Here is a 24288-nt window from a genome sequence, read left to right as displayed (position 1 = left end):
CCTCAACACTACACAGAGAGTCGCGCATCAAACCAAGGAGATGGTGTTGTCCTCCAACCAAAGACTACGTATAACGTTGACCGTATTTGCGACGTTCCTGGAGCCAGTGAGGCTAATGCAGTTGACTGGATCCAAGTCTCGCTACTAAGTACCTACCAAGGTCAATCAAGCACGAAATCTATCGTAACATGGGTAATTGGTAGGCTCGGAATCAAGCAAGGAGCGATGCTACGCCTGATCAGTTCGTCTCATTTGTTTCCAGATGCGGGGGACAAAGAGCATACGACCTCGACGCGAACGCGTAACGCCTGGTCACGTTTCCAAAGGACGCGACCCGCGACAGGCCTAAAGACAATGATCCACTGATCGTTGCCGCCGCGATCTCTCTAACGCACGTCCTCACCGCTTCCATAACAAACACCTTTTCCTGCCGCCTTTTGCAGAATCCCCACCACGCACGCCTCTCGACTCCCAAATCCATCACATTACCCAAACCAGTCGTACCACCTGCGTTTGTTCCCAATCAATTACCCCCCGACTCCAAAATGTCTGTCGTTTCGCTCCTCGGTGTCGAAGTTAAGAACAACCCCGCGCGCTTTGACGAGCCATACGAGTTTGAGATCACCTTCGAGTGTCTTGAGCAACTACAGAAGGGCAAGTGCGCCCGAATGTGCATATCCGCCACTGTCACTAATAAATTCCAGACCTCGAGTGGAAGTTGACCTACGTTGGCTCCGCGACCTCGTAAGACCACTCCTGTATCCCCTTATGAACACGTCTGATCAACATACCGCAGAAACGAGTACGATCAAGAACTCGACTCTGTCCTCGTCGGTCCTCTCCCGGTTGGCGTCAACAAGTTCCAATTCAAGGCCGACCCTCCCAACCTGTCGCGCATTCCCAACAGCGAGATCATCGGTGTCACAGTCATTCTGCTCAGCTGCAGCTATGATGAGCGCGAGTTCGTGCGTGTCGGATACTATGTGAACAACGAGTACACAGACGAGGCGCTGGCACTCGACCCGCCTACCAAGCCCGTCATCGAGAAGGTGCAGAGGCAGATTCTTGCAGAGAAGCCACGAGTCACGCGCTTTGCCATCAAGTGGTATGTTCAAGCACAGACAGCTACGTTCCTTTGGCAGTACTAACCTTGGTAGGGACTCCGACGAGTCTGCACCTCCTGAGTTCCCCCCTGAGCAGCCAGAGGCCGACCTCACCGCAGACGGAGACCAATACGGTATCGAGGAAGAAGAGGAGGAAGAGGAAGAGGGTGAGGGTGCTGCCGCTGAGGGCGAGGATGCTGCCATGGCAGGCGCCGAGGACACTGCAGGCCCCGCCAACGATGAGGATGCCGAGTCTGAGGCCGGCAGCGAGGAGATTGACATTGAAGATTCAGAAGACGATGAGGAGGAGGAGGGCGAGGAGGGCGGCGACGATGACATGGAGATGGATGAGGGTGAGGCAGGCGCCGCCAACGGTGACAAGCCAGCCCAACAACAGCCCGGAGGTGCCCCGCAGCAACAGTCTGGTGCGGACGTGATGGTCCACTAGATGTGCCTCTATCCTTGTTGCTTGCATACTTCATCATCGCGGATGCCTCGAGCAGTAAGCGATCTCCGCCGCCTTGTGGTTTCATTCCAGATATGTATACAGTAGCTGCAGTGTCGCTCTGTCAACACGACTTTGTCTTCGTCTTATCACGAAGGAGTTGAATTACGAATACCCTGTTGAATTTGTAGCACATCATACGTGACAAACTGCGTGCTATGACAGAAACCTTGGTGATGAGGCTTGGATGGCTAGAACGTATGCAGCCGCGCAAGCCATTGCTGCATTTCGTCTCCGTCCTGACCTGGTGGATCCGCCGTCAGATCCGAAATTGTTACGACAGGCGTGCGCGACCGAAAGTGGTGGTTCGGAGCAACGTCAACGTCACTGCACAGCCTCGAAGTGAATGGCACAGTAACGTGAGCTCGGCGGCTGGTTTCCGAGACTTGTCGAAACATTTATAGTAGCTGTGAACGACAGGCGGGTAAAGGATGACATTGTTAACAAATGCCGGTCACCACCTCGAGGGACCATCCACTCCTTGTTCTTGTGACCTTGGAAGCGCACATGTATGCAAGCTGGAGAGCTCACTCGGGCCTCAACGTCAAATAACGCACCTTTCACTACCCATATTCCTAGGACTGCCGCGATTACTTCAGCGTCTGTTTCAGTAGCAAACAGCCTGCTCCGCCGTTTCGAATCTCTCCTGAACCTATTCTTTTCCGCCTGCGCCACTCCTCAATCGCGCACTGCCGCCGCCTCCGCTACTTATACCGCTACCTCTGGCGACATACTTGATCCATATACGACTACGAGGGATCGACGGCTTTCTCGTATACGATACCCGACAGATCGCAAGGGTTGTCGGCGAGTTCGCATTTAGCGACGGCGATTCAGGGACATACCCCACCAAGTTAAGGTACGTGGTACGCTCATTTCCTGCTCCACGCGTCACTCGGCATGCATGGCGGCCTCGATGACTGCTTCGCGGAACGGTCCTTGGAACCAAGCGGCAACCTGCATAGAACGCTGTTTCTCTTGGACAACGGCTGACGCCTACATCTCAAGCATCACAGCGTGCAGCAGTTGATACCCTATCGCAACATCATAATGAGCTACCACCAGGGCCAACCCCAGCTCGGGGCGACTTTTGTGCCAGGAGGCTTCGATGACTATTATATGCCGGCTCCTTCGCCTGAAGTCATCTCGCCTGCGCCTCAGCGGTTCGTTCTAGCCCATCACCATATGCATGCCCTGAAATTGCGGCTGACGTAGGTTTGGCGGTAGGATAATGCCCGAAGTGCCCGAGAACATGCAAGAAAACATCGCGCATCTGGAGCTGGAAGCCAACGGCCCTCGTGGTACCAACGGCGCCATGTCACCCATGCAGGGCTACAATCAGTCACAGCAGAACTTCCCGCCGCGACAGGCGAGCTACCAGAACGAGCTGCCTGTCCACAACGATCAATGGCCGGCGCGGCAAGCGAGCATCTCCTCTGCCTTCCGGCAACCACCAAACGTGCAGCCTCAGTCGGTGCAGCAGCAGCCGTCGCACGACTACAACCAGTTCGCCCAGAGCCACGACTCGCCCAACTTCTCCCCCTTCCCCAAGCTTCCCAACAAGCCTCCGAACGTGCCGCCGTCCGACGATGAGAAGGAGGCTGTCCTGGAGAATGCCCGCTTGCCGGTGCTCAACTCGAATGATCCCGAGATGCAGCTGGCATGGGCACAAGATGCACTGCAATATGTAGACGCCGCGCAACTGCACGAGCAGCGCATTTCAGAGATCCAGGGGGCGAGACCGGCCACACCACAAGTCGAGCACCAGCTCCGTCTGGACGCGATGAACGTAGTCACCTTCTTAGCGGACCAAGGCCATCCGAAAGCGACCTTTATGCGGGGTATGTGGCTAGAGTTTGGCAAGTTTGGCATGCGCGCAGACAAGAAGGAAGCGTTCAGATGCTACTCCCGCGCGGCTGCAAAGGGATACGCAAGGGCAGAATACCGCATGGGCATGCAGTTTGAGCAGTCGAATGACCCCATCAAGGCTCTGCAGAACTACAAAGCTGGCGCCGAACAAGGCGATTCAGCCTCCAACTACCGTCTTGGTATGATGACGCTGCTCGGACAGCACGGCCAGCCACAAGACTTTGCAAGAGGAGTACAACTGATCAAACTGGCTGCGGCCACTGCCGATGAGAATGCTCCACAGGGTGCTTACGTGCTGGGCATGCTTCAGGCGCGAGAACTGCCCCAAATCAATGTGCCCGAGATGTTTTTGCCCTACGATGAGAAGGGCGCAAGACAAAACATAGAGAAAGCCGCCTATCTCGGGTTCGCAAAGGCTCAGCTGAAGATGGGCTCCGCCTACGAGCTCTGCAGTCTGGGCTGTGAGTTTAACCCTACGCTGTCGTTACACTACAACGCACTCGCATCTAGGCAGGGTGAGCCCGAGGCAGACATGGCTATCAGCAAATGGTTCCTCTGTGGACACGAAGGAGAGTTCAATAAGAACGAAGAGCTGGCGTACCAATACGCGCAACGTGCCGCAGCGGCTGGCCTCGCGACAGCAGAATTCGCCATGGGCTACTTCAACGAGATCGGCATGAACACGCCGGTCAATCTTGACAAAGCCTTGGAGTGGTACGAAAAGGCAGAGAAGAACGGCAACAAAGATGCGACTGCACGTATAGAGAGCATCTCCAAGCTGTCACGGACGCTGTCAAAGAAGGACCATGAAAACGTCGCTATCAACATGATCAAATCGAAGCACGGCTCCATGCGAGGGCAGCGGCCAGCGAGACTGCAAAAGTCACATGCTCCTATGCCTTCTATCACCGATATCAGTCCTTCTGATTACGGCGATACCTCCCCAGCCACCCCTACAGGTGGTCGCCATCCGCCAAGGGGCGATAGTACAACGCCGTATCCTATGTCTGACCAGCCCCCAATGATCTCGAATGCCCCCATGTCGGCTCCCTACGACCGTCCCTCTACAGCAGCGCCATACCCTATGGACAATGGCCCCCCTCGACTAAGTCCACAGCGGCCAGGTATCGCCGGTGGCTTTGCGCCAGAGGTGAGGACTTCGAGTGCTCGACCTGCATCGTCAGCATTCAACATCAACCCCAACGTTTATCCTCCAAATGATCCTTATGGACGCGGCAGTCCTCGACCTAATCCCGGTCCTGGTTACGACTTGGGTCCGATGCCAATGCGTCCTCACACGAGTGTGGACAACATGGGTCCAGGACGTGGTGGACGCCCTTCCAGCGGTGGTCGTGGTGCGCCGCTGCCACCAGGAGGACCAGCGAGTTACAGACAGCCGGGAGGACCGAGCGCTCAACGTCCAGAATCCCAGAACCGCCCATCGACGACGCAGCCTCCTGATATTGGATACAGTGCGCCAGATGGACGTAACAAGCTGCAGAAACCGACAGGGGCGCCACTCAAGAAAGCGCCCACACTGCCAGACATTGGCTACGTCGCGCCTCTCGAGCCCCGCCAGCACACCCGCCCATCTACAGTTCAACCAGGTCAGGAGAGTAGGACTTCTTCACGGATGGATAGACCCTCGACTACTACACCCGGTCAAGGCTCCCGACCCTCATCACGGCCAGGCTCCTCTGGTCGTCCTAGCGGATACGACAACATGCCCAAGCCTAATAGGGTACAAACATTGCAACAACAGCAACCACCTCCCAAGCCTGCGCCAGTGCAAGCAGGTAAGCCGGCGACGCCTACACCACCTAAGCCAGCGCCATCAGCTGCTTCGACACCAGGCAAGGGACCAAAGACGTTTGATGAGATGGGCATAGGACAGGCGCCTAAGGACAGCGATTGTGTAAGTTGCATCACCTCTGTTGGTGACCAAAAACGCTTGCTGACGTATCTCAGATTGTCATGTAGATTGAACAGTGCTGGCACGGCGCGATACTCAATGAATTTTGCATAGCGGAACATCTTAATCTTGCATAGTAGTGAACAGTCGCAGTACTGACACTTGATATACCCATTTTTGGAAACACCTGAGGCGGCGTTGGTGATTGTCTAGTATAGAAAAATTCCAGTCGCGAAATGACATGACCCAATTTAGTGCCATGGCTGGACGTTCAAGTGTGATGTGTGGCTGCAGGCCAAGTACGTGATCGTACCTAGCTTGTGAGCTGCTTCTATTTCAACAACATGTATTCTGACTACACACAGATGCCTTGCGGTTTGGAGCGTAGGTATCCTTGCGCGCGTAGAACATGAGCCGCTGTAGCACCGCGATGTCGCACTACGTTTTAGAGTAGGTGGGATGAGATGGCACCAAGGCAATCACGCGGTGACGCGCTATCACGTGTCAGGGTCAATCGTAGTTGAGTTGAATCGAACTGTAGTATGCACCATAGCCAACCCAGAACTGTCCTATATGATTCATGTTCGCTCAATACCATTTCGTCCCGACTGTACATCGTTTGTGAATTCTTATATTACCGCGTCAATGTGAGATCGCCAGGCACGGATACTAGCGCGGTTCCCGAACGGTTCAGTGGGGGAGGAGCGCGTTCTGAACTGCCTCGCCTGCAAACGCTTACCAGGCCCCCCCAACTCAACCGCGCCCCCCCAACTCTTTCTCTGGGATCGGAGTAGCCGCAGTAATGTCTGCGAAGCGCCCTCGCGCTCTCACAGATGGGGTTGATCCTAGCGGCTCAGGTAACAATAGTCGCGTACATCAACCGTCCCAAGCCAGCACCAACACATATGCTAACACTGTCTAGGGCAAACGAGCCCGACAATCTGAATCCCAAGACAGCGACCAGTCAGATGACGAACGATCCGACGCGGCAAGCGGCAGCGAGTCACCCGATGATGAAGGCGAACAGACTCGCGAACATGAGATATGGGCAACACAGCAGGTGCAGAGAGAACGCCAGGCGACTGCAAAACGGCAGAACGAGCCAACAGACTCTGGTATCATCGAGGAAGTTCAGTGTATCAACTTTATGTGTCACGAACATCTAACGGTGACCTTGGGACCTTTGATCAACTTCATCATCGGACACAACGGTAGCGGCAAGAGCGCAGTGCTCACAGCAATTCAAATTTGCCTGGGTGGAAAGGCTACAGCCACAAACCGCGCCCAGAACCTCAAGAGCCTCATCAAGGAGGGCAAAGAGCACTCCTCTGTGTCTGTCAAGATTAAGAACCAAGGGCCACTCGCTTACAAACCTGCGCAGTACGGCGACTCGATCATCGTCGAACGACACTTCAGTAAATCCGGCACTTCGGGGTTCAAGCTCAAAAACGTAAATAACAAACTTGTTACGAACAAAAAGGCTGAGCTTGAAGACATCCTGGACGCGTTCTCTATGCAAATTGACAACCCAATGAACGTGCTAACGCAGGACATGGCAAGACAGTTTCTGAACCACTCGACATCGAAAGACAAATACAAGTTCTTCCTGCAAGGCACGCAGCTCGAGAATCTCAATAGAGACTATCAGCAGATCGAACAGTCTCTGGAAGTGATGAATGCGAGAGCAGAGGTCAAGGAAGCCGACCTTAGGGTCCTGAGAAACGAGATGGAAGTGCTGGCGAGGAAAGCTAAACGCGCGGCAAGTCTGCAGACCATGCGAGATAAGGAAGCGGAGCTCGCCAATCAAGCAGCGTGGGCGGCTGTCCGGGAGCAGGAACAAGAGGTGGAAAACAGTTTAAAGGAAATCACGAAATGCGATGAAGTCATACAAGGGCTACAAGGGGACGCAGAGAAGGCAGCAGAGCGTTACGAACAAGCAGATCAAGCCTGTGAAGCTGCGAAGCAATCTGTCACTGATATTACAGCTGATTTAGAGCCTGCGGAGCAATCGTTACTTGAGGCCAGAGGGAAATTTCAAGACATCAGAACGAAACTCCAGCAACTACAGCCTGATGAACGGAATGTTCATAGCGAGTTGAAAGCAAAGAAGAAGAAAGTGCAAGATATCAAAGCAGAGATCGAGCAATACCGACGACGACAGGCTGAAGCGGACAATGGTCGTCATGCCGAGAAGGCTCGGGAGTGTGAAGAAGCCAAAGTACAACGCGACAATGCCAGGGCTGCGTTCGAAGCCCATGATACAGGCCTTTCAGCTCTGCAGGAGAAGCTCAAGGACGCCCAGAAGGAGCAGCATGAAGCGGATCGTGAAACGGAAGAGGCGCGGGCCGGCGTCACACGCATCATGAATACTATCAGAGCACTGCAAGGAGGCCAGAGCAACTGGATCGAAGCGTATCCAAATCACAGAAAGCTGAATGAGTTACTCAATGCGATCAAGTCTGAGCGCAGGTTCAGAGAACCACCAGTCGGGCCTCTCGGTCGTCACGTCAAGTTGGTGAAGTCTCAGTGGGGCCGGATCTTGGAAAAGCAGTTCGGTCAAGCCTTGAATGGGTTTGTTGTCACAAGCAGGCAAGATCAGAATACACTGTCTGTCCTGATGAACAGGATTGGCTGGTATGTGTTTACTTCTCATTTCGTCGACGAAGCTAACAAATCTAGGTCTGCTCCAATATACATTGGCAAAAAGGCGCACATAGACACCACTGGGAGTGAGCCTCCGGATGAACTTGTGACATGGATGAGAGCTCTTACGGTAAGCACGGTCTCTGCGCGAATGGTGTAAAGATATCCAGCTGACCAATACACAGATCGAAGAAGACCTTGTTCGAAATCAGTTTATTATCAATCAGTCGATCGAGCAGACCGTGCTCATCGAGGACATGAAGGAAGGTGCCCATTTCATGGATGCCCGTGGAAAATCGACCGAACATGTTAAGATGTGCTTCACTTTTGCAGATGGCGACACTCGAAAAGGTCGCGTCATCAGCTACACCAACAACGGAGGTATCAACAACAGCCCGATTGCGGAATACTCCGGACCTCTGCGTATGCAGGTAGATGAGCCTACACAGATCAAGTGCGAACAAACGATCCACATGTCTGGAAACTTGCTAACTAGATATGTAGGACAGAGGAGAGAAATCTCGCTCAGGCTCAAAAACAACTTGAGGCTTGTGAGAAGATCTCTAGTCAACGGCTTGATCAGGTCAATACATGCAAGTCTCGGATACGAGATCACGAACGCCAGAAGAAAGACCTTCAAATTGCTTTCCAACGTGCCAACAAAGAAGTGGACCGACTTGAGAACGAATTGGACGAAGCAACTCCTGACGCAGCAGCTATCCAGGTGCGCGAGGCAGACCTTGCAAAGGCCCAAGAAGAATTGGTGATAAGTGAGGGAACATTTGAAGATTTGAAAATCTCAAAATACCAGCTTGATGATGAAAACAAGGCGAACAAACGGGAGATGGATGAAGCGCAAAAGGTTGTCGCTGACTACCAGTTCCGCCTCGAGAAGGCGCAATCGACGGTTCGAAAAATGCAGGGCACGCGAGAAGAACAGCTCAAGCTCAAGAACGCCGCAATCGACCAGGTTGCCAAAGCTGAAGACATCAAGAAGCAGTGGCAAGCAGAGCTAGCCGATCAACAGGCCCTGCTGGTAGAAGTGATTGATGGTGCGAAGACCATCTGTGAAGAGCGTGTTTTTGTCCCCCCTGACAAGACATCTGACAAGCTCCAAGAGGCGATGGTCAGGATGGAGAAAACAAGAAAGGAGACAGAAAGGGAGCTCGGTGGATCGCAGCTGGATCTTACTCGGGCGGCAAGTGAAGCGAAGCAGAAGCACCACGATGCAATACAGGAGTATGAGGACATCGACAACTTGTGTCGTGTAAGTATAGTTGCATGTACGATTTTGACTTCTGCTAACATGGTACAGCAACTCATGAAGACCCTGGATAACCGACGTCTTCGGTGGAAGCAATTTCGAAATGGCATTTCTGTCCGGGCGCGGGTCACGTTCAACTATCTGCTGAGCGAACGCAAATTCAGAGGGACGCTTCGTATCGACCACGAAAAGGCTCTTCTTGATATTCACGTAAGTTTGAACATTAGCCCGACGCCGCACAATGCGCTGACTTTGCAAGGTTCAACCGGATATCACAGAGCGAAGCGGAGATGGTAGAGAAACCAAGACGCTCTCTGGAGGAGAGAAATCCTACTCTACCGTGTGCCTGCTCCTCTCACTATGGGATGCAATGGGCTCACCCATTCGTTGTCTCGACGAATTGCAAGTTGTCCAAAGTCCCCTTTTCCCTGCACTAGCTAACTAATTGTCCCAGTGACGTCTTCATGGACAATGTCAACCGTGAGAGAAGTTTACACATGATCATCGAAGCTGCTCGCCGCTCAATCGGTCGACAGTTCATCTTCATCACCCCACAGTCTATGAGCAGCGTCACCCAAACCTCGGACGTCAAGATCATCAAGATGTCGGACCCAGAGCGTGGGCAGACGGCACTGAACATGGGACGAAGTTGAGATGCCCCTGGGATACGGCGTTGATTTGTTGAGCATTCTATCGGCGTTGTTGTATGAGGCTACTAACCATGGAGTTTTTGGATGGTTATACCCGCTCACAAAGGCAACTTTGATTTCATGGCAAGCAGTATACATGTATAGTACCGTAGTTTCAGTGCAGACGCAAGACTTGGATTGTCTCCGCAGTTGCATGTACATGCGCAGTGGACGGATGCATGTACGCCTAGCATGGTGAAGTAAATCAGTCGAATTTTGCTATGTGGAGAAACTGGTTGTGTTGACTCTCGTATCAAGGTGGTCGTAGGACGTGTCAGCTCATTTGCCGTGCAAAGCGTAGTTGCGGCGTAAGCGGCGGCCGGGGCTGTTGTACAGGGAAACGGAGTTGGCATGATGTGCACAGGGTCTCTTGGCCAACCACGTCGATTGCGAGGTCTGATACAACACTTGCACTCGACGGCTCGCTGGCAAACCTTGGGCACATGTAAGAACCGTGTTCTCGTGCTGTTCCCGCACTCGGCTTCCCACCTCCTCCGGGAGCCTATATGCTGCCCCCCACGACGTGTCGGTCCCACACACACCATGGCCGACTCCCCACCCTCAACACCCGACACTCCACGAACTGCCTCGCCGCTACCTTCCGAGAGGGACCTCGCCCGCGCCTTTTCGCCCTCCTCGGACGATGCGCATACCGCCGAGATGCAAGCTCACGCCGAGGGTGTGTGGATGAGCGCCCCAGCGCCGAGCATGGTGAATGCGACGGAATCAGCTGAGCAGGGCGTAGAATCGAAGGGGAAGGAGAAAGCCACCAAGGGCCCCTTGAAGTTGCTGGACCTGCCTATGGATATCCTGAAGGAAATAATACACCAGGTGAGTAGGGCGGGCTTACGCGCAGCGCCTTGCAGGTGCGGCACGGTGTATGCTGACCAGCAACTCAACAGCTTCCACACACAAACGACCTCACCTCGCTCTGCCTCTGCCACTCGGCCCTCCATCGTCTCACGATCCCGTGCATATACTCGCGTTTCGACATTGTGTGGCCGGACGAGAGCACCCACAACGAGCCTCGCGCCGGCGTGGACGCCCTTACCTATGGCCTGGCGACACTGGTCATGGGCGACGACTGCTTCCCCCACCAGAACCGGCTGCGACTACAGGGACAGACGCCAACTTCCATACTGAGGACTGCCGCAAACCCATACCCCGTACCGCAGCGGCGGTTCGGCAACTACTACGGACAGTTCACAAAGAAGTTCTCACTCGGCAATGGACCGCAAGCATGGGTTCAGGAGTACATGATTACAAAGGAAGGCGGAAAGATGCTGGGAACGCTGGTAGCGCTTGCCATTGCGCGTATGGTCAACCTCGAGACATTCGTGTGGGACATGCCTACGGGTGTGCTTCGCGATGTCTGGCTTGCCCTGTCAAGCCTCGCGCACAGGAGTGATGGCGAGGAATGCCGTCTGGACCGGCTCTGGATACGATGGCACGACAACACAATCGACGCGCCAATCCCACCACCCGCACCGCCCATGATACTCAACAACCAGAACTTACCTCCGCCCCCAAACACTACGCATCCAAGCGGTCTTGGCACCGTGCAGGCTCCCATAGTCGTAGTGCCCCCGTACGCACCGAGCAGCATATCTGCCCTAGATCGAGTTGAGCACCCTACCTTTTCCGCCATACCTGCGCTGAAGAGCTTGAGTGTCTTGGATATCGACGAACTGCCATACCTCGATGAGATGAGCATCCTGATCGCAAGGTCCCAGAGGAAGCTACGCGAACTAAGAATTGGCATAGCTGCTCACGCACAGCAGCGAGACTGGGTGACGGTTTGGGAAGGTGAAGGTCTGCAGCAAGTCGACTACAATGCTACAACGACGGCAGCCTCTTCAATAGGAGAGAAGAGGCTAGGAGGTGTTCTGGGCATCCTTGTTGGCCGCATACACAACATGCGCCATTCAGAAGAGCCTCCGTCTCACAAGTCTGGCGCTACTGGTGTCACGGAGCGATCAGTGGAAGCAACGCCGGCCAAGTCGGCCGCATCCCTACCCCTGCCATCTATCGCCTCGCTCTCGTTACAAGAACGGGATCTGGAGCAGGACGTAGACCATTTTGGTAACCCGATGGAAGACAACTCTATAACGGAGGGCGTTAGTCTGTTTAGCGACAACCAGCCGAATGGTTCTGACCAAACTGCACAGACTGCCAACACAGACAACTCGGCTTCGAAGACATATGCAGAGTCCCCTCCTCATGGCGAGACCACCAATTCACAAGACGAGCCCCTACTGACTGGCAAACTGAAGCTAGAAGTCTTGGAACTCGAACGCGTTCCTCTCTCCGTCCCTGTTCTTCGCAGAGCCTTTGACTGGTCGATTCTGTCGACATTGACTCTTCTCCATTGTAGCAACCACGAACAACTGTGGAAGATACTGCGAAGGACATATACCCCTCGTCCCCCTTACCCCGGCTCACCATCTTCGTCCAAGGCGTACAAGGCGTCTTACACTCTCCGGACAGAGTATCAACTCAACCTCAAGCGAATTCACACCAATACCGTGTCCCCATCGCTGATCACTTTCCTTAAAGAAACACTGGCGCCCAATAGTCTTGAGGTGCTCTTCCTTCAAGAAGGCCGGTCTTACTCGTCTACGGTGACAGTAGACGCAATCTACAAGGGGCCGTTGAAGAGACACCGAGGTAGTCTGAAGAAATTAATGATTGACAGTGGTGAGAAAGGACCAGACGGACATACGAGTGCTAGTTCGAGATGGAGACGATGGATGCTCAACCGTGAGATTCTGACATACATAACAAGCGGTCGTATGAACAGCCTGCGAGAACTCGCAGTGTCTATCGATTACAAGGATTGGGTATGTTGCAACTCCTTGCAAGTCGAATACGTTTGACTAACTTTTGTAGCATCACTTTCTTCAGCGTCTTCCGTACATCCCTCATATTCGCTCTCTTTATATTCCCTTTATTGCAGACCACGCACATGGCAGCAACATAGATCCGCGCGAGCTCGCCTACCAGATTCTCGACATTGTGCATCTGCGACCGGAAATCGAGCTCTGCTACATGGGTCTGTCTACTAAGTGCTTCGAGATACTGGAGAACCGGCCATCGAACTATGATCTACGGCACGATGGTATGCACGCTGATGGTAGCGGCTCTGCCTACGCAACACACGATCCCATGCTTTCTGACGACGAGAGCGAAGCCACGGAAGACGAAGATGACGACGACATGGACGAAGGCGCTATGCCGCCTGGTGGTGACGACACAGAGAGCGAAGCGAGCGATGATGTGGATGTGGAAAGCGATGACGAATCGTTTGTGCAAGACTCGCAGAGAGGCCCAAAGTTACGTGTTCGAGAGATACTCTTCTACGAGGAACGAGTCGAGGCGTTCAGAAGGCGGCACGGCGTACTAAGGCCTTGAGATGATGGGATTGATACGACAGGTATGGTGTTATATAGTGTTACTGCGTCATTTACTATGTGCATGGAATGGAGCATGAAAGGGAATGGAGTAGGACGGCGTATATGGTAGATATCCTTGATAGTTCTTCATCAGGTATGTGGTCTCGAGACCTGGGAATCTTTTGTGCGCGAAGTCAGATGGCTTGATACGTTTCAGGGCAATTTAATGTTAGATGTTAGAAATTCATCATCATTTAATTCAGCATTGGTAGTGAAAGTCGACTTGGTACCTTCTCTTCATGTGTAATTTCTATTGACGCGTTAGGATACCTAGATACCTCCCAAGGAAGGACAAAGATAGCCCCACGTGAATACGCGTTGTGCATGGCCCGAGCTCGATTTGTGACGATCGCGACTGCTGCATGCGAGAGCAAACAGTATTACCAGCCCGACATCCAACCATGAGCAGGCCTGTGGTATCCGCATATCTACTGCCAGAACGCCCGTCACTCACACGCCTATGAGAAAAAAACCCCAGATCATCTCGAACACGAACCTAAACACTGGCCTAGTTGGGCCCCCAGCGTCTCCGTCCCGCCATGGACCATTCGACCCTCGTCTTCGCGTCCGTCTTCCCAGTCCTCTCCTTCTCACATAGCACGCCGACGCCGGTTGCGACACCGGATTTGGGTCACATAGCGCCAGGTACCTCGTTTGGGAGTCCCTATGCTCTGCGGAATTCTGAGAGCCGGACGCCAGCGCAAGCACAGGGCCAGGGACAACACAGAGCAGTCAAGCGCAACATAGCATGGAGCTGCGCAACACGATTCCTGAGTTTACCAAAAGACGTCAATTGCGTTTTGAGAACACAAAAGAATAGAGAAGTCGAAGAAGCGCTGAGCTTTTTGTTGAATGGAGAGGGCAAGAGTGATGATGGAAAGGAAGAGACTCTGGTTGAATGGTATACAAATGAGTGCAGGTTACACTTTGCGAACCACGTTCGGCCAGTGCTAGAAGATCTATGGAGGGACGAGGTTGAACTCGAGCGGTCGTGGGATATTCTTGATGAAACCCAGCGCATCCTCGAGCAAGTGCAGAACGCGTATCTCCAACCTTTCACCGAGCACTTGCTGCCCCTTGTGCGGCAGAACGCCAGTAATACGACCCTTCGGCCGAGCAGATCTACACAGATAGCTGACTCAGATACTGCGAGTGTAGCCGATTGGAAGTTCCGCCGGGATGTACAAGCTGTCTTTGCACATTGTCTGCCACTACAACGATATGGGAAAACGCTGAGCTATGTTCTTTACGACGCAGGATGCCGATTGTTTCGCATATATACCCGAAACGACGGTATGCAGCCGAGTACCACACCCGAGAACACACAAGAGTTCAGGAAGCGGATGACCATGCTGCTACAAAGCCTCGAGCGCGTTGGGCTTGGTGGTGATAGTGCACAGAAGGCTTTCGCGCATGCGATGAATAAGCTGTTTGACTCCTTCATTACAAGCCACTACTTAAAGGTAGATTGGTACTCCAAGAAGTCCATCGTGCCGCAGTTAAGGTTGTGGATTCAAGACGGCTTCTGTCCGCTTGTCGAACTGGTATTGGAATGTCTGCGGTGCGAGCAGAGCAATATCCAAACCACTGAACTGACCTCATGGCAAGAGATGGCGCTGGGTAGGTTGGGACGAGCAAGAGTCGACAACTTGTTCGATTTTGTCATCAACTGGGACAAGAGTCTGGGTGCCATTCTGGACATCAAAGAGTATCTACGAGTTTCGAACGCAAAGCAGCATCTTACTTCAAGCTTTTCCCAGCAAGTATCGAGACGACTATTACATCCTGGGGCTACGACCACTTACATACTGAACGTCTACATATTCATCATTCGATCGTTCCACGAGCTAGAACCTAAGGGCGTACTCTTAGAGCGCGTAGCTAGACCGATCAGGCGGTACCTAAAAGAGCGTGAAGATACAGCACGAATCATCATATCAAGTCTACTTACTGATCTCAGCGATGAGACGGGCAGTAAGTTCTCATCGAACAGCGAGCTCTCATATGAGATTGCTAGTGAGATGGGAAAGCCGTTCGCAAACTACGGACAGGATACTGATGAGGAGCTCAACTGGAATGACATGAACTGGCAGCCGCTTCCACAAGACGCATCACCAGACTATAAAAAGTCAAAGGTCGAGGATGTGATATGGTTTTTGCTAACACTCTGGGAGCGAGAGGATTTTATCAATGAGCTGAAGAACATATATGGAGACCACTTGCTTAGATGTCAAGACCCTGAGTATGAGAAAGAAATCCGACTTTTGGAGCTCATCAAAGTGCGGCTAGGCGACGACAAGCTGCAGGCTTGCGAAGTCATGCTGCGAGATGTTTTAGAATCAAAGCGTATCAACGGTACCATCCGCACGACAATCAATGTACCAACTGCAGCATCACTTGTCACGCCAGATCACCGTAGCATAGAGCCTCGAACGCCAGATGGCCAACACCCGCGGACACCTCAGCCCCGAAGGCCAACACGGTTAACTCGAAACATCACTCCCTCTACCTCCAGTGCCGCAACACCCCCTGGTCCCACCCTCAACGCACAGATTTTATCATCATTCTTCTGGCCCCAGCTTCGCGACGACACATTCCGCGTACCTGCGCAGATTGATGCATTACAGAAGGAATATGAGTCACGTTTCGAGCGTATCAAAGGAATGCGCAAACTGCGGTGGATGAATGCCTTGGGCGACGGCTCCATAACCCTCACATTTGACGACCGCACTGAGGACTTTGATCATCTCACACCCTGGCAAGTTAGTGTAATTTATGCCTTCCAACCTCAGCCCGACGAGGAAACAAAGCATGCAGACAAAGGCGGCGAGGGTATAACACGCAGCGTGTCTCAGCTAGAAGAGATGCTGGAGATGGACGAAAGCCTCGTACACCAAGCCCTCTCCTTCTGGGTGGGCAAATCCGTCCTCCGCTTCCACGTCCCATCCACATATTCTGTTATCGAGTCCCTCCCTAAACCCACATCTAAGACTGGTGCGCATGATGCCGACGCTGCAGCCGCAGCAGAAGAACTAGCTACAATCCAAGCCAACGCTACAAACAACACCGTGAAGTCGCAAAGCGAGATGCTAGAGGAGAAGAAGGATGTCTATACGGCCTTCATATTGGGGATGCTAACAAATCAGGGTAATATGAATGTGGGCCGCATAGCTATGATGATGCGGATGATGGTTCAAGGCGGATTCCCGTTTGGACCTGAAGAGGTGAAGAAGTTGTTGGGCGAATTAGAAGTCGATGGCAAGGTTGTTAGCATGGGTGGCGATGTCTGGAGCGTCAGGAAATGAGAGATTCTTTGTAGGTATGCTAGTGCCCCTGTTCATCGCGAGGCGCACATCAATGCATATGTCATGTCATTCCACTATCCTCTCTCAGTACAAAACTCTAAATGAGTGTACAACGTACATATCATCAATAACGCACGCCTCACCGCCTCAGATACGAACGAATTAACCACGGCTCGAAGATGTCGCTACCAAAGAACTCAAGCTACAATAGTCAACGCTGCCAAAATTCGCGCGCCTCATGCACTTCAACACTTCTTCTTCATCACAACTTGCCCGACAGCTGTGTTTAGCCCCGCTGCAATAACATCGTACGACACAACGGATCTTTTTCGAATTCGGCGACTGCACCTCTGCAGAACGAGCGCATTCTACCCTCATCATTGCCAGTTGCGAGCATCGTGATGCCGCTCTCTGTAATCACTTGTCACACGATTCACGTGCACGCCTCGCAAATGTTTCCGCGTTACGAGATACCAACAAAGACTCGCTTCGCGGTCTACTGCTTGTTATCCCTACAATCGGTATCCCTCTTCCAAATGCGACCTCTACGTGACGCCGACATCGACGTACGATTACTCTGGATAGCGCTTCCCGCACAATTAATCTGGATGGCACTTCCCTTGGTCTTCGTCCTGAGGTTCTATAGTATAAACGACCACTCTAGCAACGATGCCAACGATCAACGTCCAACATACGTAGACCCGAGTCCTCCCACATCATACACAATACTACTTTCGATGACGCCTTTCCACCTCGGTCAGATCGCAATCTGGACACGAACCTACCTTGGCTCCCCACCTACCTTCGCCAAAGACATTACCTTCGCCAAAGACATTACCTTCGCCAAAGACATTAGCGCAATCATTCAAGAATGCACTCTCCACTTCGCAATGTCCTTTTGGGTACTCTCCGAGTGCGAGTTCGTACGCGCGTACTGGCATTCTCATCTCCAAGAGTGGCCCGTCACTCTCATCACACTTCCTTTCTCCATCCCTTCAGCCAATTTCGATCATGACTTCCTCGTATCTCGAGATTGTTTTAGCTAGCGGTGGCCGTGCCAATATTACATGCCACCCCGGGACGGATGGTGGTCCCTAGAGGCTCTCTTGGGAGTTCCACTCGATATCTTCTACATGATAAGTTTCACGTGGGTGGGGATGGTCTGCTTCCTCTATCCAGTCAAGCGCTTCGCGAATCCGGATCCGAATGGCGACAGCTTTACCGTGAAAAACGAGTTCATGGGAGTGTTCTTTACGCCAAGGTCGTACTGGTTCATATACCTTGACTTTGCGCTCCAGCGTCCAGTCCGATTAGTCAACAGGATGCTGTTTGAATTGGTTGCGGAGGGTATTAAGAGAGCTTTGGATCAGTGGAGGCAGCGAGATCTGCATGGGAAGGCTGATGGAAGTGACCTCGGGAGTACGAGCGACATATCCGCGTCGCGCACCCTTCGCACCGGCTCACCTCAATCCTGTTTGAACAGCGAAAACATTGCCTACACACGGTGGCTGGTAGCTGAAGAACTCTACGAGAATCCATGGAACGACTGGGATACTTCGAATCGCGATGATATTTCACCCGAACGATATATCTCTCAACCTCGCGAAGACCATTCGAACCTCCTGTACATGGTCAAGCCTTCAGTATGGGCAGCTGCGAATAGCGGTAGAGGAACACGAGCCGAATGGTCAATATACAAAGTGCCTGGCATTCATCCTTCGGTATCACACAAGGAGCAGACTGAGCTTTGGGTGGAGATATCGAGCAGGATTAGGTCGAGAGGAAGGCGAACTGGAGGATACGGTGGATTGCGGCGGCTCGGGAGAACTCAAGGATCTATTCGACTGCGACAGTCGTGTTGAGCAACACAGAGGAGATGGTTCTGTGTCGTCTTCAGCCATGTTGAAGGCCAGCACTTTGTTGGAGAGCACAACGGTGCTATCGGCTGCTCAGATGACGGGCGTCGGCGGCATGCGACTTTTGAAGCTGGACTCAAGGGAGGCGATGGTCGGACCCAGGATACCGCAGGTTCTTCCTCAATGTTTCGACCAGACTGCGCTAACCAAACTCAGACGATTTGACTCTACAAGGTAGTGTAGCTCCGGTCGCAAATAATCTCACACGCATGAGCCTGGTTTCTGGCTTGGCCATGAAAGAACCACTGACGTCTTGCCTAGGTCGAATTCGAGCGCCCGCGGCAAATCAGCCCTTGGATCTCACGTCTAATCATCCGCCGCATCACACGTCAGAAGACTCGGCACGAGTTTTGCTCCCAGACTCAGCTCCAAACACGAACCTGAATCGATGGCGAACCTGGGGTTCGGTATATTGGCGGAGAACCTTGGCGGCTTCTTCGGATTGGCAGCGAGCAGGAAACGTACGGGTTACAGTAGATGGGAAATACTACGTGCGTGTATTAGTTGTTGTGTTTTGGGGTAAAGCCATTGCAGAGCATTGTTGGCGGCTGTTCGTTGGGGTTGAGAATGATGTTGGACGGCCAATCTGACAAAGGATGGCTCAGGGTCAGTCTGATACTGCTGCTCGACGTACCAACGAATCAATATGTCCTTGGTCTCATTCAGATCTACACATACTGCCCATGCAATTGAATGTGAGCACTCCAGTCTTCCAAAGTTGTCTACAAACACCGCAGCTGCGCCATTAGACACGCCACAGGCAGCTAGAATCCTCGGACACACGATGGCGGATTCGTAAAGATATGTTTTAGCCAACAGAAATCAGTCACTGTAGATTAGGCATTCACAAACGGCTTTGCATAAGGGCATGTTTATAAGTTTCGGGATCTTTCATATCCGAATAAAGAATTTGTCTGCCGCGCCGCATACATGCTTGCAGGCGCGGACGCGGATATGGGGCGCAGTGCAGTTGAAGCTGCAGTAGCGTGTATACACGGGATCGATAAGCGAGGAACTTATCCATCTCCCGGTGCTTTTCGTATCGGATGCATTAAGGCGCCCTTGCATAATCTATATGCAAGTCGGATCACATTTCTTGGAAAACGTATTGGTGTGGATACATGTGGGAAAGAAAGAAAGAAAGACGACAGATGGCCCGCTAGTGAGCGTGGGGGCGATATTCATGTGTAATTCGATTTAGGTCTGTGGGAGGAAGAACAAAGTCACGTATGGGTGACACGGGCCCTTTTCTCTTTACTCAATGACGAGCAACCTCTCTGTAACATCCAGAGCGCCCTCAAAATTACCGCTGATGGCATAGATGCTCTGCATTGCAAACGCCGCATCCGTGCTGAAATCCTCGTACCCCCAATTGCCGTCCTGGCACCGATCTCCTGCCTCCTGTTTAACGTCATCACTAAGCGCACAGCACCTTTCATACGCTGGAAGCGCTAGCGCGACAAGACCCAGCCCATGCCACATCCTTCCCACGTTGTACTCCGCTTCTTGCCGATGGATTGCATGCGGGCTCTTGCTGCGGAGATCATAGTATCTGTACACAAACGACAGACCCTGTTGAATCTGGTATTGCCGGTTTTCGGAGAGCCGTTTCATGGCGTGTTGAACGTAAGCAACACCAATACTTAGATTCAATACTGGATCTTCAGGCGAGATGGTAAAGGCACGGAAGTAATAGTTCAGCGCCGCCACATAACTACCACCGCACATCAAAACATGTCCATACAACGCGAAGAGTGCGGGATCGTGGTCTTTGGCTCTGTCGACATCTTCGACGTTGATGTTGTTTCTGAAACCTCCTTTGCTGTTCTTTGTATCGCGGAAATTATACGCGGCGCGCTGTGCTGGGGTCAGGAGCGCGTAGTCGATAGTCTTGATGTAGCGCATAAGCACTTTGTACGCAGGGCCAGTCGCGAATCCTTCGGGGAAGGAACATAGACGGTTAACGGCACCATAAAGACGGAAGAGGTCTGTCCCGAAAGGGTACTCTTTTAGGAGCCAGCGCGTCGCTACAGATGCCTGACGTGAATTGTCTGCTGCTAGAGCGCAAGTAAGGCGACACAATTGTAGTTGTTGGTGGTAGGTTCGGGAGCGATGGAAGACGTTGGCTTGAGTGGCAATATCGAGTGTAGCGAAACACTGTTCTTCATCTCCTTCGCTGGCGAGCAGGATAGCATAGCGACCGAACGCATCACACCATTTGTCGAAGTGTATGCCCCAGAAGTCAACCGGAGCTGAATCTGGTCGCTCTCTTAGCTCAGGATCTGTTTCACCGTCTTCGACATTGTTCGCTACTACAGCAAGTACCATTAGCGAAGACTCTTTCCATAGATCGCCACCCGTAACTCGTCGGAAGTAAGTCATTAGGTCTTCCTTTCGGTTCGAGTAGAACAAGTCGAACGTAGAGAATTCTTCGATGAGCTCCCGAGTGATGGACAACACCTCGTGTACGGCAACCTCGTCTCTTTCCTCTGCCGCTTCCCAAATTTCGTCTAGTCGCTTGAAACTCGAGACGATCTCCCGATGCTGAGCTCGAGCGGCTTTGAGGTCGTCGGCAAAATCTGTTGCCAGTCTCTGAAGCTTGTTACGAAACAGTCTGTTGTTGATCGCTCGATACGGCACGTCGGTACCTTCAAGTGTAGTTCGTCTCGGTTCGATATCGGGAAGCTGCTCAGCATCTTCATCACGAACAGCTAAGAAAGCCTGAACTTTTGGCGCCTTCGCTCTTTTCGTGCGGAAGAAACCCTTCTTAGGACGTTCGGTCGGGGCGACAAGTGGAGGGAGTTCCTTGTTGCCGTTCTCATCTACAGAATCTTCGTCTTCACCGGTCTGCCCGGTAGCTGTTTGCATCCTCTTCCTATTCCTCCGAACCGTACTCTTTCGAACGCCATATCTACCACGAGCTTGCCTTCGCTGGTTATAGTAGTATACTCTGAGCTCATCATATGCCTGGAAACCCAGGTTTTTGAGCTTGTGGCCGTACTTGTCGCGGTAGATAGTCTCAGCACGCTGACCAGCTTCCTGCCACATGCCCTGATCTTCGAAGAACTTTGCAAGGACAGCGAGGTCATCGTAGTTCTCTGCCGGCCACTTCTTCAAGATCGGAATGACCTCTGCCGCCCTCTCAGCCCTCCCTAGATTCTTGAAGCATGTGTGCAGGCCAATGTAGCTTTGCAGGTTGAATTCGTTAGAGTTTTTGTCGAATAGAGGCTCGTAGAAACGCAGCGCATGGTCATCGTTGCCTGTAGCGTGAAGAGCATCGCCAATTATACGGAATAGATCTTCGTAGTCCCAAATCAGAGCCTCAGGACCATGGTTGTCCGGCTCCAACATTTCAAGGTGGTGCTAGATGTTCGTCAGTAACGTCCAGAATGTAGCACGAGTTCGAGGCTTACCATAGCTTCTTCAAAGTCGTCCTTGCTCCTGCGCAACCGGAACAAGCCTAATTTCACTCTGATCTCCAATGGTAGAGTTGAGCCGTATGTAGCATCCTGCGATTTTCGAACAAACGGAGGCACAGTAACGCGTCTCGGCTCATCTTCGATGTCGAATTCACAGTCGTCTTCGAGTTTGTCCCAGAATGTCTCAGAACGCCTACCCTGCTTCCACCGGGCAAGCTCCTTCAGTCGTACAACACCTGCTTCGTAGCTACCCGCTCGATCCAAAAGGTCGAGATAGATATTGATTAGTTCCCAATCAAGTTCATTGTTGACCGGATCCCGGTCAGGCTGTGTGAACACATCAATAGCCTCTTCGAAGCTGTTCAGCAGCTTGTTGAGATGTATTCTAGTCTGTTTCGGAGAGGCAGTACCCATCATTGCCATAATCTTCAGTACACTCGTATCAGGGTCTTCTCCTTGCTCCTTGCGTGTTTTGAGCATCTTCAGACCGAGCGCTACGCATTTGGACGAACGACCTAGTTGTGCCTCGATCTCGAGCTTGTGACTACGAGCTTCATAATCGTTGTTGAGCAAGATAATCTCGTTCAAACACGGAAGAATGGCAGCCGACTTGTTCTCATCTGTAAATTGTGGATGCTTTTCAGGATCGAGCTGTTGTATGCGCTCAATGATATACTGCCAGAGACCAGGATCACGCTTGGTTGGCGCACCAGCCAGTAGTACAGCCAGTGAGTCCTCCTCCCGACCCATCTCGGTATAGATCTCCGATGCGATGTTGTAAGCATCAAAGATTTCTGGGTTCAACTGAATAGCCTGCTGAGCGAACACAAGGGCAGCTTCATAGTCTCTTGCGATGAACTTTGCGTTAGCCTGTTGCTGCAACGACTTCCATTCTGCGCCTGGGTCGGCAACAGGTCGAGGTCCTCTAGGACCTTTTTCCCTTCCAGGCTTGCCTCGCTTCTTTTTAGGCGTTGGTCTAGCACCATTGTTGCCACCTCGACCACCACGGCCTCGAGTCGAAGGCCGACCTCGTTTCCCACCACGTCGCCCTCTGGCAGGTATGATACTAGGGGTTACTGCAACCTGGAGTGCACCTCTGCTTCTGCTCTTCCCTCTCTTGTATTTCGTTCGCTCTTCGACATCCTCGAATTCGACACCTAGCTCCATCTCATCTGGGTCACCTTCGTCTTCTTGTGCATCTTCTGATTCGTAGTCTGCATCGATCTCTGAATCATCCTTGTTCTCGTATCGAGCGAGCTCTTCGTCTTCCTCCATGGCACGTCGCCAATCATCCTGCTCGGAATCCGAACTGTCGAAGTCGCGGTCGTAGCGCGAATCTCGGAATCCGGTCGCATTGGTAAACTCATCATCATCCTCTTGTCCGGGATTTGCTGGAATGAACCCTTCGAAGACCGCGGGTCCGCTGGTAGCATAGGCTCTATTGAACGGGTCCTGGAATCCACCACTGGTGAAAGGAGGAGGCTCTTCCTCTTCCAGATCCTCTACAGCGCTGAGCGGAATAAGAGGTATGAAAGGACTCCGGGCTGGCGGTTGATGGTGAAGCGGATGCTGGAATGGAGGTGGGAGTTGATATATTTCCTGAGGAGGAAATACTGCATTTGGCGGGAATTGTACAGGGTATTGTTGCCTGCCATGTTGTACATGTGGTTGCATCAAGGTTGGTGCAGCAGCTCCGAATGTACCTGCAACGGGTAAGAAACGTCTATTGCTCGACGGCTGCACCAGAGGCCACTGCTGCCCATAGTATCCATTATTGGGGTTCATTATGAGCTTGATTGTGTTGCACTTGCGTTAGTTCAGGCTTGTTAGTGATCAATCATTGTGGTATATAGTACCGAGAAAATGGCGATGGTGATGGAAGCTTGGTGGCAGGGATTGTAGCCGTTGCAAAGCCTGGCGCACGTGCCTTGCGCTAGCACATAGCGTGCATCTCGCCAATATCCAGTACGTCCCTGACACATGAGACCCTTCAGCAATTAGGCTTTCCTTAGATCCCGTCTTTTAGAATCCGATGTGACCCTTGCAGTAAAGTCTTTTTTGTCATACCCTACCAACTTCTTCTTTATACCCAGCATAGAGAGGTTGGAAGGTGTACCAACGGACTAAGAAGAGAAAAGGTCACCACGAAGAAGAACGAAGCAGTCGGAACCTCTGGCCTGCTGCTCGGGCAGGCCCAACCGCTTTCCCGAC

The 24288-nt window shown here is 52.4% G+C and overlaps 8 protein-coding genes across 8 annotated transcripts; 7 read left to right on the top strand and 1 right to left on the bottom strand.

The window, feature by feature from the left end:
* Nucleotides 1-488: 488 nt before the first annotated feature.
* On the top strand, nucleotides 489-1727 carry CC77DRAFT_1047069 (histone deposition protein Asf1). Its single transcript, XM_018527477.1, has 4 exons — nucleotides 489-654; nucleotides 705-744; nucleotides 797-1105; nucleotides 1158-1727. Exons 1-4 carry the CDS (start codon nucleotides 546-548, stop codon nucleotides 1549-1551), a joined length of 852 nt encoding a protein of 283 aa, XP_018389853.1. The 5' UTR covers nucleotides 489-545; the 3' UTR covers nucleotides 1552-1727.
* A 686-nt stretch (nucleotides 1728-2413) lies between these two features.
* Nucleotides 2414-5667, top strand: CC77DRAFT_1016808 (HCP-like protein). Its single transcript, XM_018524284.1, has 3 exons — nucleotides 2414-2771; nucleotides 2836-5392; nucleotides 5446-5667. The coding sequence occupies exons 1-3, from the start codon at nucleotides 2659-2661 to the stop codon at nucleotides 5455-5457; spliced, it is 2682 nt and encodes an 893-aa protein (XP_018389852.1). The 5' UTR covers nucleotides 2414-2658; the 3' UTR covers nucleotides 5458-5667.
* Nucleotides 5668-5948: 281 nt separating this feature from the next.
* On the top strand, nucleotides 5949-10204 carry CC77DRAFT_1016807 (P-loop containing nucleoside triphosphate hydrolase protein). The gene is made up of 8 exons (XM_018524283.1): nucleotides 5949-6260; nucleotides 6312-8023; nucleotides 8069-8162; nucleotides 8218-8486; nucleotides 8537-9299; nucleotides 9348-9506; nucleotides 9556-9698; nucleotides 9751-10204. The coding sequence occupies exons 1-8, from the start codon at nucleotides 6192-6194 to the stop codon at nucleotides 9947-9949; spliced, it is 3408 nt and encodes a 1135-aa protein (XP_018389851.1). The 5' UTR covers nucleotides 5949-6191; the 3' UTR covers nucleotides 9950-10204.
* A 150-nt stretch (nucleotides 10205-10354) lies between these two features.
* On the top strand, nucleotides 10355-13494 carry CC77DRAFT_981495 (F-box domain-containing protein). The gene is made up of 3 exons (XM_018536086.1): nucleotides 10355-10816; nucleotides 10888-12825; nucleotides 12875-13494. Exons 1-3 carry the CDS (start codon nucleotides 10529-10531, stop codon nucleotides 13394-13396), a joined length of 2748 nt encoding a protein of 915 aa, XP_018389850.1. The 5' UTR covers nucleotides 10355-10528; the 3' UTR covers nucleotides 13397-13494.
* A 482-nt stretch (nucleotides 13495-13976) lies between these two features.
* CC77DRAFT_1005434 (hypothetical protein) lies at nucleotides 13977-16742 on the top strand (the record flags this gene model as incomplete). Its single annotated transcript, XM_018523346.1, has 1 exon — nucleotides 13977-16742. The coding sequence occupies one exon, from the start codon at nucleotides 13977-13979 to the stop codon at nucleotides 16740-16742; it is 2766 nt and encodes a 921-aa protein (XP_018389849.1).
* A 536-nt stretch (nucleotides 16743-17278) lies between these two features.
* On the top strand, nucleotides 17279-17788 carry CC77DRAFT_1057649 (hypothetical protein; the record flags this gene model as incomplete). The annotated part of the gene is made up of 1 exon (XM_018528040.1): nucleotides 17279-17788. The coding sequence occupies one exon, from the start codon at nucleotides 17279-17281 to the stop codon at nucleotides 17786-17788; it is 510 nt and encodes a 169-aa protein (XP_018389848.1).
* A 111-nt stretch (nucleotides 17789-17899) lies between these two features.
* On the top strand, nucleotides 17900-18604 carry CC77DRAFT_1057648 (hypothetical protein; the record flags this gene model as incomplete). The annotated part of the gene is made up of 1 exon (XM_018528039.1): nucleotides 17900-18604. The coding sequence occupies one exon, from the start codon at nucleotides 17900-17902 to the stop codon at nucleotides 18602-18604; it is 705 nt and encodes a 234-aa protein (XP_018389847.1).
* A 1216-nt stretch (nucleotides 18605-19820) lies between these two features.
* Nucleotides 19821-23942, bottom strand: CC77DRAFT_981491 (TPR-like protein). Its single transcript, XM_018536085.1, has 2 exons — nucleotides 22072-23942; nucleotides 19821-22021 (listed from the first exon to the last, which is right to left on the bottom strand). The coding sequence occupies exons 1-2, from the start codon at nucleotides 23860-23862 to the stop codon at nucleotides 19913-19915; spliced, it is 3900 nt and encodes a 1299-aa protein (XP_018389846.1). The 5' UTR covers nucleotides 23863-23942; the 3' UTR covers nucleotides 19821-19912.
* Nucleotides 23943-24288: the final 346 nt, after the last annotated feature.

This window comes from Alternaria alternata (genome assembly GCF_001642055.1).
Source record: "Alternaria alternata strain SRC1lrK2f unplaced genomic scaffold CC77scaffold_3, whole genome shotgun sequence".
Classification (NCBI taxonomy): domain Eukaryota; kingdom Fungi; phylum Ascomycota; class Dothideomycetes; order Pleosporales; family Pleosporaceae; genus Alternaria; species Alternaria alternata.
The sequence above is the reverse complement of the archived record's forward strand: the minus strand, read 5'-3'. Positions and strand labels throughout refer to the sequence as shown.

What these genes read in the sequence shown, in the direction of transcription:
- CC77DRAFT_981495 (XM_018536086.1), top strand. Translation starts at nt 10,529, where the DNA reads ATGGCCGACTCCCCACCCTCAACACCCGACACTCCACGAACTGCCTCG. An exon ending in TGAAGGAAATAATACACCAG is followed by an intron (nt 10,817 to 10,887) that starts GTGAGTAGGGCG and finishes GCAACTCAACAG; the next exon opens with CTTCCACACACAAACGACCT. An exon ending in CTATCGATTACAAGGATTGG is followed by an intron (nt 12,826 to 12,874) that starts GTATGTTGCAAC and finishes TAACTTTTGTAG; the next exon opens with CATCACTTTCTTCAGCGTCT.
- CC77DRAFT_981491 (XM_018536085.1), bottom strand. Translation starts at nt 23,862, where the DNA reads ATGAACCCCAATAATGGATACTATGGGCAGCAGTGGCCTCTGGTGCAG. An exon ending in ACGACTTTGAAGAAGCTATG is followed by an intron (nt 22,022 to 22,071) that starts GTAAGCCTCGAA and finishes ACGAACATCTAG; the next exon opens with CACCACCTTGAAATGTTGGA.
- CC77DRAFT_1016807 (XM_018524283.1), top strand. Translation starts at nt 6,192, where the DNA reads ATGTCTGCGAAGCGCCCTCGCGCTCTCACAGATGGGGTTGATCCTAGC. An exon ending in AGGCTCTTCTTGATATTCAC is followed by an intron (nt 9,507 to 9,555) that starts GTAAGTTTGAAC and finishes TGACTTTGCAAG; the next exon opens with GTTCAACCGGATATCACAGA. An exon ending in ATTCGTTGTCTCGACGAATT is followed by an intron (nt 9,699 to 9,750) that starts GCAAGTTGTCCA and finishes TAATTGTCCCAG; the next exon opens with TGACGTCTTCATGGACAATG.
- CC77DRAFT_1016808 (XM_018524284.1), top strand. Translation starts at nt 2,659, where the DNA reads ATGAGCTACCACCAGGGCCAACCCCAGCTCGGGGCGACTTTTGTGCCA. An exon ending in ATCTCGCCTGCGCCTCAGCG is followed by an intron (nt 2,772 to 2,835) that starts GTTCGTTCTAGC and finishes GTTTGGCGGTAG; the next exon opens with GATAATGCCCGAAGTGCCCG.
- CC77DRAFT_1047069 (XM_018527477.1), top strand. Translation starts at nt 546, where the DNA reads ATGTCTGTCGTTTCGCTCCTCGGTGTCGAAGTTAAGAACAACCCCGCG. An exon ending in TCTTGAGCAACTACAGAAGG is followed by an intron (nt 655 to 704) that starts GCAAGTGCGCCC and finishes AATAAATTCCAG; the next exon opens with ACCTCGAGTGGAAGTTGACC. An exon ending in TACGTTGGCTCCGCGACCTC is followed by an intron (nt 745 to 796) that starts GTAAGACCACTC and finishes AACATACCGCAG; the next exon opens with AAACGAGTACGATCAAGAAC.